Source organism: Nerophis lumbriciformis, linkage group LG02 (assembly GCF_033978685.3).
Source record: "Nerophis lumbriciformis linkage group LG02, RoL_Nlum_v2.1, whole genome shotgun sequence".
Lineage (NCBI taxonomy): Eukaryota > Metazoa > Chordata > Actinopteri > Syngnathiformes > Syngnathidae > Nerophis > Nerophis lumbriciformis.
Genome location: NC_084549.2, coordinates 31,626,576 through 31,638,991, shown reverse-complemented (window position 1 = coordinate 31,638,991; position 12,416 = coordinate 31,626,576). Strand labels below are relative to the sequence as shown.

General features: G+C 40.7%; 1 protein-coding gene across 6 annotated transcripts in view; it reads left to right on the top strand.

Annotated features, from left to right (window-relative positions):
• Positions 1-12,416, top strand: part of sipa1l2 (signal induced proliferation associated 1 like 2) — a 209,766-nt gene that overhangs the window by 103,009 nt on the left and 94,341 nt on the right. For 5 of the 6 annotated variants that reach the window (XM_061960890.1, XM_061960920.1, XM_061960872.1 and 2 more), the window contains exons 2-4: positions 4,053-5,777; positions 8,284-8,417; positions 10,406-10,594. In XM_061960890.1, coding sequence (XP_061816874.1) covers positions 4,280-5,777; positions 8,284-8,417; positions 10,406-10,594 — 1,821 coding nt within the window. In that variant the 5' untranslated portion in view covers positions 4,053-4,279. Of the gene's footprint in view, positions 1-2,934; positions 5,778-8,283; positions 8,418-10,405; positions 10,595-12,416 lie in introns of those variants that run through there. The other variant, XM_061960881.1, reaches the window with a different exon arrangement.

Genomic DNA, 12,416 nt, shown 5'->3' with positions numbered 1-12,416 from the left:
GTGAACAAATTGTCGAACAGTTTAAGAACAACATTTCTCAATGAACTATTGCAAGAAATTTAGGGATTTCACCAGTCTATTCAATTGAATATAAGTTGAAAAGGATTTGGAAATCATTGTATTCTGTTTTTTTTACGAATTACACAATGTGCCAACTTCACTGGTTTTGGGGTTTGTAATACAGTGCCGCACCATAGGTGGCGCTGTAATCAAACAAGCCACCCGAACCACCAAAGTATAGAAGAAGAAGCAGTGCACACGCAATAAAGTTCTATTCTCCGGTCAAACATCAAAACAAAACAAAAAATGATGTTCAGATAGTAGTGTACAGTAGTAAAGGAGACAAACAAGCACGACCCAAGCTTGACATCATTGTATTTAAAATAATATGACGTGTGTTGTATTATTATTGTGTATGTGTCTGTACTGCATGTCTAGTTGATAGATGATGACGAGGTTTTGTTGCCATAGTGCTAATAGTAGTGACAACTGTACATCGCAACCACAGCTTTGTTGTTGATAGCTGTTGAGCGGGCCTTCTTCTCCCTGTCGGGGCGGCGACAGGGCGGGTAGAAAGCGGCGACGTCATCACTCTCGAGTTCTGTGGCGGCGTCCTTTGCCCAACGGAAAGGACAATGCCGTTTCAGGCCTTCCCACTCTGGAGCCAGTTTTCAAAAACGTTCATTTCAGACCTCAAAAAACGCAGTTTGCGTGGGGATACATGGCTAACACGGTACATATATTTTCCACCCAAAATGGTTCTGTGGAGACAGGCCCTGGATCTGACCCATATTTTGAAATAAGAAATGAAATAAATACGTTTATTTCGGTCATATAATCAACCATCAACCATTTTGTGTGATCAGATTATACATATTTAACAACCATACACATTTACACACAAAAAGAAAAGAAAAAGAATGACCGAAAAAGGAATAGGCTGAAGCCAAAGCTTATATTTGCCTATCCTATACCTTCACTGAAAATAAGATTACCTGGAACATCAACGTAAAAAAAAAAAAATCAATGGGATGAAAGTAATTGTTACTATATTTTATAGTTTTCAATTATTTCACCTTTCAAGGTTTTCTTAAACCTTAACAAAGAACTCCATGTCTTCAACTCATCACTGAGCTCGTTCCACCATTTAACTCATAAAACTGAAATACATTTTTATTTTATATTCCTTCTTACTTTACCTATTTCGAAAATCAATATCCCCTGTAAATTATTGTTTTCTCCTCTTAATTTAAATAACCTAAGAATACAAGCTGGAAGGCTGTTGTTCTTTACTCGAAACATAATTTCCATTGCTTCTACAAACACAACATCTGAAAAGTGATACTATTTCCTTGTTTTCATTGCAAAATCGTTTGTCCTCATGTTAATAGTAAATGAGTGAGGAATATAAACAGTTGTCTGGAAGTAGACCGAATGTTTATGGCTTTTGGTTAGATCTGAAGCAAAGCCAAAGGGCCCAGGCGCAGCCTGTCATCATCTTCCACAATGGCATTCGAATACAGCAGCCATTCCATGACCAATTACATTTGCATGAAACGAGAGGCAGTTCCCCCATTTTCTCTGTGATGTATAAGTAGTGAGAGAAATAAACCACACATGCCTAAAAGAACACAAAAACATAACTTAGGTCAATGCTGAAAGGCTCGTATTCTTTGTGGTGTAAGCATCCTGCAGATCTTTTCATTTTTGTAGTGAGATTAATATGCTCCAAAACATCCTATACTGAGGCCACAGAATTTACAAAAAACATGTGTATGCATTCATGTGGAACTCTTTTGTTGCCCATCTAAATTACATGGAACATAGGGTGCGGCGTGGCGCGGTTGGGAGAGTGGCCGTGCCAGCAACCTGAGTGTTCCTGGTACCAACTTTGTCACGTCCGTTGTGTCCCTGAGCAAGACACTTCACCCTTGCTCCTGATGGGTCGTAGTTAGGGCCTTGCATAGCAGCTCTCGCCATCAGTGTGTGAATGTGTGTGTGAATGGGTGAATGTGGAAATAGTGTCAAAGCGCTTTGAGTACCTTAAGGTAGAAAAGCGCTATTACAAGTATAACCCATTTACCATAACCCATTTAAATGAGATTGTACAACTAGTTTATGAAAGGAACTTTTTCTTTCAAATGGATACATTTATACAGCACTTACTGTACCTACATACAGATGTGCAAGCTGTTATGTGCTGCTGGGCCACACATATTCACAGAGCTGACTTTTACACAGCTAGTTTTGAATCGATTCCCACAGAAATCCTTATCCACAATCACCCTTAGATTGACTGTCATTTCGCTTTTTTTTTTAGCTGGGAAAATACTCTAAACTAGGGCTGCAACTAACGATTAATTTGACAATGGATTAATCTGTCGATTATTACTTTGATTAATCGATTAATAATCGGATAAAAGAGACAAACTACATTTCTATCCTTTCCAGTATTTTATTGAAAAAAAAACTTGCATACTGGCGCCATGTTCTTTCAACTTGCCAAATAAAACAAGGAAAATGTTACAAAAATGCACACTTTTGACAACCCTGCTATAGATAATAACAAATTAAATCGATAAATCTATGAATAAAAAGCAGAGCCTGACGACGCATGCACATTTATCACAACTCTCTCGCTCTGTCTGTCTCTCCTCCTCCCTCACCAATGCTGCTGCGCGCACAACTTGTTGTGTTTTTAACCTTCTTAACCCTGAACGTACATTGAAAATACACGCAACCCTAACTCTAAATGCCGGACATTTGAGGCATTTAAGAAACACCGCCCGATAGCCCCGCAAAAGAGGACATGTCCGGTGAAAAGAGGACGTATGGTCAGGTCCTCTTTTGCCAGCATGCTAGCAGCTAACGGGCTAGGATAGACTGACCATACGTCCTCTTTTCACCGGACATGTCCTCTTTTGCGGAGCTTTCAGGACGGAGTTTCATAAATGCCTCAAATGTCCGGCATTTTGAGTATTGTTTACACAACGTGCTGTACACTACTTAATATGTCCGTGTGGAAACTCGTTCGGCACACCTCCGCACCGAAACAAAACCCCCGTACCGAAACGGTTCAATACAAATACACGTACCGTTACACCCCTATTATTTTGATGATTGTTTCTCAGCTGTTTGTAAATGTCGCAGTTTATAAATAAAAGTTTAAAAAAAAAAAATTAAAAAAATAACGTAGCCTGTGCGCATGCGCATAGCATAGATCCAACGAATCGATGACTAAATTAATCGCCAACTATTTTTATAATCGATTTTAATCAATTTAATCGATTAGTTATTGCAGCCCTACTCTAAACAAGATGTATGTTTCTGACATGCAGCAATAAGATGGTTAGATTATCAGTGCACCATTTTGAGTATTATTAACAGAGAGAGGCACATTGCACGGTTTACATAAGACTATTGAATACAAGTGTTCCTTTTGTTTATTATTCTTTTACTTCAGCTGAGAGGAAAGGGATAAGATAAACTTCCTTTGTGAATGTATGCTAACAGAAGGGCGGCAGGAATTTTGACTCATAATATCTTTATGTTAACCATGTTTGTCATCACTACTTGATCTCATCAGGGCCTTGTTAATTTTCTTTGTACCAACAAACTAACATAAAGAGTAGAGTTAAATAAGCAAAAACATCCCTGCTGCATCATTTGCAGGTTTGATCCTACAGGCAGTTGTGTCAGATAGTTGTGTATGTAAGCGCCTGCTGAACATCTGCCTTCTGTTACTGTAATTTGCTTCAACACCATCTGTTAGGCATTGGCCAATATGTTATACATCCTTTGAGTTATCAGACCATAATTGCACCAATTCTTGTAAAATACTCCAATGGGCTACATTTGTTTTTGTTTTGTTTTACAGTAGATATAGGTCCAAAACAAATACAACTCTCTATTCTGTCCTTTATCAGAGAATGCAAACACTGGTTTAACATAACAACAAAATTTGCTTTTTCCCACATCTTACATAAAGATGTTCCAGTTAGAACTTGCTCTGTGTTAATATTATTCTCTGTGTTTCTGTCCCTGTGCCATAGGTCCAGCTCTTCCAGCTGTCGTTCGATGTTGGCGGCACGCTGTGAGGAAAGATTCAACTCTGCGGTATTGCAGCACTCCGCAGACACATGTCCTTGACATCCAAATGCTGTGTGCCAATTGTTGCCAGTGGCCTTTTGTAAATTATGACAACGGCTGCTAAGTCAAGAAACAGTGAAATAATGAAGGGCCATACAATTATGCTCTTCAAGGAGTCTGCTCTCAAGATATGAGTATTTTGAGCCCGGTTATTGATAATAAGTCAAAACTTGTGGGAGGCCCAGAAGAATACGCCGGATCCATGCAGTCAGAAGAGTTATTTAGCAGGAAACTCAAGGCCCTAAATGGTAACATGGGACCACCAGGCTCCAACATGCAGAGCAAACTTGAAGTTCCAGGCAAAACAAATGGTGCCCCAGCAATGCCTAAAATGGGCGTCAGGGCCAGGGTGACAGAATGGCCACCAAGGAAGGACGGCTGGGATGGACGGCCATCACCAAACTATCAGAGTGTGATACCAATATTTCAGAACGGTCAACAGGACAATACTATGGAAATACTTGAGGAAAGTGAACAAGTCTGTTTGGAGGTAGACTACTCAGATGCAAAGTATACACTGAGTGACCTCCTCAGCCACTCACCCTTGAAAGGTCTTCATCCTATTCGTCAGCGCAGCAACAGTGATGTCACCATCAGCGACATTGACTCTGAAGACGTAGTAGACCAGACTGCCGTTAATCCAAACACTGGAGCCTCTTTACATCGTGAATATGGAAGTACATCCTCTATTGACCGCCAGGGCCTGGGTGAAGATGACTTTTTTACAATGCTCAAGGGCTATAGAGTGGATACCTTGGACCACCGCAGTGTACCACCCCTGGGTTTTCCTGAGTTGTTGCGGTGTGATGCCTCCCTCTCTCCGAGTTTACAAACAGCAGCCCAGATTTCCAGGGGGGAGATTGTCACCATTCCAGGCTATGACTATTTAGACAGCGCTCTTCTTTACAGCAGGGATCGTGACAAATCTTTCATGAGGCGTCTCAAGTCAGAGTCATCTGAAACTTCATTATTCAGGAAATTACGGACAATTAAGAGCGAAAGTGATGCTTTGAGACTTTCTTTGGAAGATGACCGCCGACCGCTCAGTTTTCAAAAATGCTTTGCTCATTATGATGTTCAAAGTGTTCTTTTCAACATCAGTGAAGCTGTAGCAAGCAGAGCTAACCTAAGCCAGAGAAAGAACACAACAACTGGGGCTTCAGCAGCTTCAGCTGGACTCGGGGGAGTGTCTGGTAGTGGAGCTGGTGCTTTTCCAGGATTAGGACTTGATTGTGGAGCAATCTCATACAGTAGTGGAAATTCTGCCTTCTTTGAGTCACCACTAGGCAGCAGGGAGGACTTGAACCCAAAAGAGAACTTGGATGCTGATGACGGAGATGGAAAGAGCAATAGCCTGGTGTTGGGATGCCCACACTTTCGCAATGAAGTTGGCGGTGAGGGCGAGAGAAAGATCTCGCTTTCCAGAGCCAACAATGCCAACTACAGTGGTGTGTCAGAGAGCTGCTCCTTTGAATCGTCTCTGAGTTCCCACTGCACAAATGCAGGAGTCTCTGTACTGGAGGTGCCTCGAGAAAACCAGCCCATCCACAGGGAGAAGGTCAAACGTTACATCATCGAGCATATTGACCTCGGTGCATACCACTACCACAAGTTCTTCTATGGGAAGGGTAAGAACAATTATAACATTGTTTTGTATATGAGTTTCTTTCACCCATCATGTCATTGTGTTCAGTTTACCAGTGTATTAACCTATGAAACATGGGTTGGGTAAGTCATACTGTCAACCACAATCTATACATTTTGATCAAGTATAGACCAACTCTACTGACCAGTGGCGCAACATTGCTGTAGTTTTTGATAGGAGTCAAATATAGGAGTGCTGGCTGACAGTATTGTAAAATGGTGACAATATTCTAAATATATATTACAAGCAGCAGTTGAAAGTGTGCCATACCTGAGATAGCGAATTTGTTTTGTTTCTTCTCCCACCCTTGTAACATTGTGAGATGTTTATGTTCAACAAATGCTTTTAAAAGTGATCATCATTGCCACGGTTATGTTTCAGTGAAAATAAATAACTCAGTGGAATCTTATTTTCATGAGAAAAAGCCAGAACGGTAGGGAAGCAAGTTTCAAAACAAAGCTGCTTTATATCATCACATTAGATTTCTTGACTGTCCAGTTATTTTTTCAGGCCCAGATGATGTAAGAACCAGAACAATAGCTGGCTTGTCTTGGGTGCTAGCGCGTATGTTTCTCTTCCTTGGGAGAGGAGCGGCCATATCCTCCCAGTGATATTGCTCTCAACCCTGCTGAGAAGCTGTGAATGGTGAAGGAAGAGGTGAATGAGAGGGTGTGTTTCAGCTGTTCACCATGAGGGCCAGTGGGGTGTAAGGACCCCTTTTATGAAACTATGGGGTCAGCAAAAACACGTCAAGGTCCCCGATCTTAACATTAAAACACCTGTGAGTGTTGCTGCAAATAACATGCCAGCCCAACCCATCACATACTTATACATATCTGTTTTCCCACTGTCTTGGGATTGGCTGCTCTCAGCAGATTGAATTTCCCAACCTCAAGCCCCACAGAAAACAGCTGCTTCACCTTTAACACTATGGGATGCCTGAATGTCCTCAAAAACATGCCGTGTGTGTCAGTTTAACAGTCAGTGATTATCAGGAAGTTCAATGGTACATCTAATTACTGTATGTTTAGATGTACCATTGAACTTCCTGATAATCACTGACTGTTAATGCCGCCTCTCTCCATTTCCCCAAGATGGGTATTTAACATCTCCACATCACAGATGAAGCTGGGATAACTGAAGTACCATGTGCTGCAGTCCTTTTTTAACAATAAAATATTTTTTTCACAGTTTGTGAATGTAGCCCTTGCCCTTTTCATGAGGTGTTTTATCAGAGAGACAAAGTCTGTCATCACCTCACGCACATACACACCCATGCTCAAACAAAGATGCACACTCACACAAGCATAAACCACGCATCACCACTTTAGAGGAAGCTTTTATCAGCTTGGCCTGAACATTGATCTCACTGATAGCCTTAAGCCATTTGAACATCTTAGCAGGGGTGTTGCTCCTTAAGGCTGCCCAAGCGGACAGTGTTTCATCCACAGCCAAAGGCTAGAAACTCTTATATATATATATATATGTCATGGTCACATATTATACACAGGAGGCACTGGACAAAAGAGGCTAATCCATTGTTAGTCATATACATATATGTGTCTGAACTGTACTTTATAGAAAGTCATATCTGACGTTAGACTTTAGAGGCTTGAAGTTGCTCGGCATCGTTGCTTGGCAGGATGACAAACATGAGGTGTTATTTGAAATGACAACCCAAGTCATCTATTTGGCAACCTTTGGCATATTGTCAACACCAAGTGAGACGTCACAGAGAATGTGTTGACAAAAAACTTTCCGCTGCAGTCGACACCGTCGGTATTCAGTTGCCTCTTGGCGTCCTACCAGCGTTTGACCTCATGCCTCACAGAGCATTTCCCCTCAGTCCACTGTCCCCGACAAGCCATGCATTCCTCACAAGGATAACCCTGCATTACCTTGATACATTTGATTTATTATTCATGCTGATATGTGCTTTGCCTCAATGACAAGGAGCTGTGCATTTAAGCTGCATGCTATACACGGCATGGACGCAACATTTAAACCTGCAGAAATCTTACTATGAGCAAAGGAATAGAACAAATCCCAGACTTTCCTCTGCACTGGTTTTACACAGGTGTGATTGTTGTGGGATTGAAAACTAATTTAAAACCAGAAGGATTAGTTTCCATTTTTGTATCACTGAGCTACAATTTCTTAATAAAAAAAATCAATCTATATCCAAAGTAAATATGCAGTTACAATGACTCAATAAGAATTCACAAAGTTGTATCTCTCATTTTTATTGCCCAGGATCGCCCGTGTTCTAATCATGAGGAAATTGATTTCAAATCTCTGTTGGACCTTGTGTGTGTCATTTCAATCATCAAAGTTTGCCTTTATTTTAAAACCCAAAACCTTTTCAGACCATTCATTACATATAAAGATGTTTTGCCCAAGCTTATTCTGTCACATAATCAGTATATAGAAGGTCTGATATAAATGTCAACTAAGAACCTATTCATTCTCTTTTTATGATGCATTTCCAGAGCATCAAAACTACTTTGGTGTAGATGAAAATCTGGGACCTGTGGCGGTCAGCGTCCGCAGGGAAAGGCTGGATGACGGAAAGGAGAAAGAGGGAATGCAGTACAACTATCGAATCACCTTCAGGACCAGTCAGGTAAACTTAATGCACTGATGTTTGCTCTTTCCACCGTGCCGAGTGTCATAAAATTGGACCTGAACTTCCACAGATCCATGGTGGAGACACCTGCTTGCTTAGTGCCGCTCTCTATTGATCTCTCATGAGAACATGCTTTTAAAGGCTCTTTCTCACGTTGCATTCAGAATGACATGTTCATGTCACCAAGGTCATTTTTGGCAATACATGGGTGTTTGAAGATGAAAAGCTGCCCCTGCCTAGGTGGTGGTTCATAGAGCCTAGAACCAAGTCTTATCAAAACACCTCTACATTGATTCCCTTTAGAATGGAATAAATAATGTTTATTTTATAGTAAAATAACCCTTTTACGCTTTTGCTTGTAACATAAGATTAAGTGATTGTTAAATGTTGCTAACAGTTTTATGGGACCTGTCCTTTGTATTAGAATTGTTTTGTTAGATTGTTGTGTTAAATACTTTGTACTGTACTGTATCGTAAACAACTAGAACATTCGTGGGATACATTTTATGGATATACGTAGTAGTTTATTCTTGCTGCACAACTTTAAAATGAAAGACAATGAGGATAATGTTTGGGTCATAAATATCCACCAATCAGATAGATCCCTGCATATATTATTGATGTTATAAACATTTATGTAGCATGCATCTGCCCAAATTAAATTTTCCTCCTTGTTACCTCAACAAAAGAAGAATTATCTTCTTTTGAATTATCTTCTTTTGTTGAGGTCGAGAATTGTATTCTTGGTTCATGATAACAAACAGCAAGTCTTTTTGAACTGAGCCTCAATGCTGTCGTGCCAAACATCCCGCCTGCCTTGCCCAACTTGGTGAGTGATTACGGCTTCCTCTGTGAAAAGCCTGTACGTGTGCAGAAACGCTTCAGTGCTCCCAAAAAGGAGATGAGGCAAACGCTTCCCAAATCTGCATCAATTACCCAAACGTGTCCAAAGGTTGGTTCTGTGCCAGTTGTAGCTCGGTTGGTCAGTCTTGCACGAGCAAACACGCCGTCTCATTGTCATTGGCTTCGCTCGCTCTCCCTCACCCACGCGTCCACAACATTATTAATCCACAAACTGGGATGCACGGCCCGATGGTCTCTGGTGGTACAGGAACCTCTCACTGATAGATGCTCGGTGGTCCCAGCCAATGAATAATTCAAGTGCAACAGATGTGTCAGGCAAAGAAATGTCACCGATATCCAGCACTAGTCTTGGGTTAAGGCGGCACTCCCACGATAAAACAATGTATCTGGGTCATGCTAACCCTGCACGCAGACGATGTTTTAACTCCCGAACCACTGGAGCGTCAATTTGCATGGTCTCCTATCATTAGGCCCCAGCTCTCTTGGACTCTGTCCTATTCTCACTTGCTGTTAAGTAATCTGCTTTTCAGCATGCCTTTCTCGCTCTCAGGCAACCATTGCCTGCTGACATCCAAGTCCACAGGCCGTGCAGATAGCAGTGGGATTCATAAGTGTAAATGTGTCAGTAATGTTCCAAACAACAACACATCATTATGGGTAGCGCGCTTTAAAACTGCAACCATTACCTGCACGTTAATGGTCGTAACACTAAAATACCACTTAACATTGAGTATACAGTTGGATTATTTTAATTATTTACAATGGGATATGTTAATGCTGCCCATTGGAGCTGTACTGAACCATTGCACTAAATAGCACGGCATGATATAAAATTGTATCATAACTGGATCTCACAGCAGCAGGCATGAGCTTACGTTTTTTCATTTAGATACAAAATCATCAAAACACTGTGTTCCAGACTTTCTGACCTAGATGGTAGAAGCATACTGAGACCTAACCCTAATATACTCCCAGGCCACATCACTGGGTGCACATTTAGTGACATCCAGTACAAGAGCTGTATCAAAAATACTAATCTTATAAATTTAATAATACTCACTTTCAAGTTATGCTGTGTCAAAGAATTATGTTAGTAGATAATATTAGTTTTGTCTTTACAGCTGACTACCCTACGAGGAGCCATTTTGGAAGATGCGATTCCATCCACGGCACGACACGGGACGGCCCGTGGTTTGCCACTAAAGGAAGTACTTGAATATGTAATCCCGGAGCTCAATATCCAATGCTTGCGACTGGCAATCCACTCCCCTAAAGTCCCGGAGCAGCTTCTCAAGCTGGATGAACAGGGGGTGAGTGCAGACTTGTTTGGTGGTTGGTGATTACCCAGTCACATCTTAAGTGGCTTGTTCAGGACCACATGCTTATTTTTTTAAGAATGGCAGTCTTTTAAATAATTTGACATTTTGGGGAACGTTTTGAGAGCACCTTGCCATGTATAAATAATGATACAAAATGAAATCTCACAACAAAATGTTCAAACCTTTACCCATAAGCCAGCAGTTGAGATAATGACCATCTTGGACTAAAAAAAGACAAGAAAGACTTTGAGTTGTAAATTGTGGATGTTTGCCAGGAATCAATCTGCACTGGAAACACTGCACTGACCCAAGCTTATGCACTGGTAACCCAAATTAGCAGTATTTTGAGATACAAACTGTCTCCCGGCTTTTTGTTATGCTGTAAATTGCGAGCATACACTTAAATTATGAACATCCCCGTCGCTGGTAGTAATTGTCCACAGCCCACAGTCAGAGAGCAACACAATCCTGCCCTCGAACCACTGGAACTAAGAAGGTGAGTGCGTTGGACAACACCCACCAAATCATAAAAACAAACCATTAAAAACATGTTCGACCGTGGAGCAGACTCGGCGAGGCAGGCTGGCCGCGGTGCTGTCAAGTCTGTATCACTCCAAACCAGAATTCAGCTTCCGTGCAACAAAACAACATCCAAACAGTGGACATTTATCAATGAAAATATGGAGAAGCTGCCGAATGGTCTGCCTAACGTGTTTCATTTCGTTCTTTTCTCCTGACCCTACAAACTGGACGATTGCGCATTAACCTTGTTCACTGGGTCTTATACAGACATAGGTCTTTGTTACTCTGACCTCTCCAGTCCATCACATAAAGACGTCCGTGTACAACACAAACAACAAGAACTGTTCCTATTGTTATATGACGGAGAAGCATGTAAAAGGAAATGCAGCATTAGTCTGGTCCACAAGGTAAATGCTGTACATTATTTTTATTTTTTTTCTGTTATGTTGTTGTTTTTTTATTCCTGTCGAGCAACTCAGGCAAATCATATTGTTGATGTAGATGTCCATATCTACTGTGCAGATTTACTTTACATAAGAGAAGTGTGGGATACTTCTCTTGTTACCTTAATTGTATTGGACTTTATTCAATGGATTTATTTAATGTTTGGCGCAGCCGGATCCGGAGCAGGAGGGGATAGAAAGAAGAAAAAAAGAAAGACAAAGGGGGATATTGCGGGGACAGGAGGGGGATGTGACACAGAGACAACAATAACAAAAACAACAACATCATCAGAAAATAAGATGTATAAAAATATGATACAAAAAATAATAGCAAAGTAGTTAGTGAAGCAAATATTAATAACACAGAAATGACAATGGACATTATTGCACTACAAATGGAGCAATACAGATACCAATAGAAATAACACTATTTATAAGAAAAAAGCAGAAGAATGGAGGGGAAGAAAGAGAAGCAAACTACAAACCCCGTTTCCATATGAGTTGGGAAATTGTGTTAGATGTAAATATAAACGGAATACAATGATTTGCAAATCCTTTTCAACCCATATTCAATTGAATGCACTACAAAGACAAGATATTTGATGTTCAAACTCATAAAATTAATTTTTTTTTTGCAAATAATAATTAACTTAGAATTTCATGGCTGCAACACATGCCAAAGTAGTTGGGAAAGGGCATGTTCACCACTGTGTTACATCACCTTTTCTTTTAACAACACTCAATAAACAATTGGGAACTGAGGAAACTAATTGTTGAAACTTTGAAAGTGGAATTCTTTCCCATTGTTGTTTTATGTAGAGCTTCAGTCGTTCAACAGTCTGGGGTCT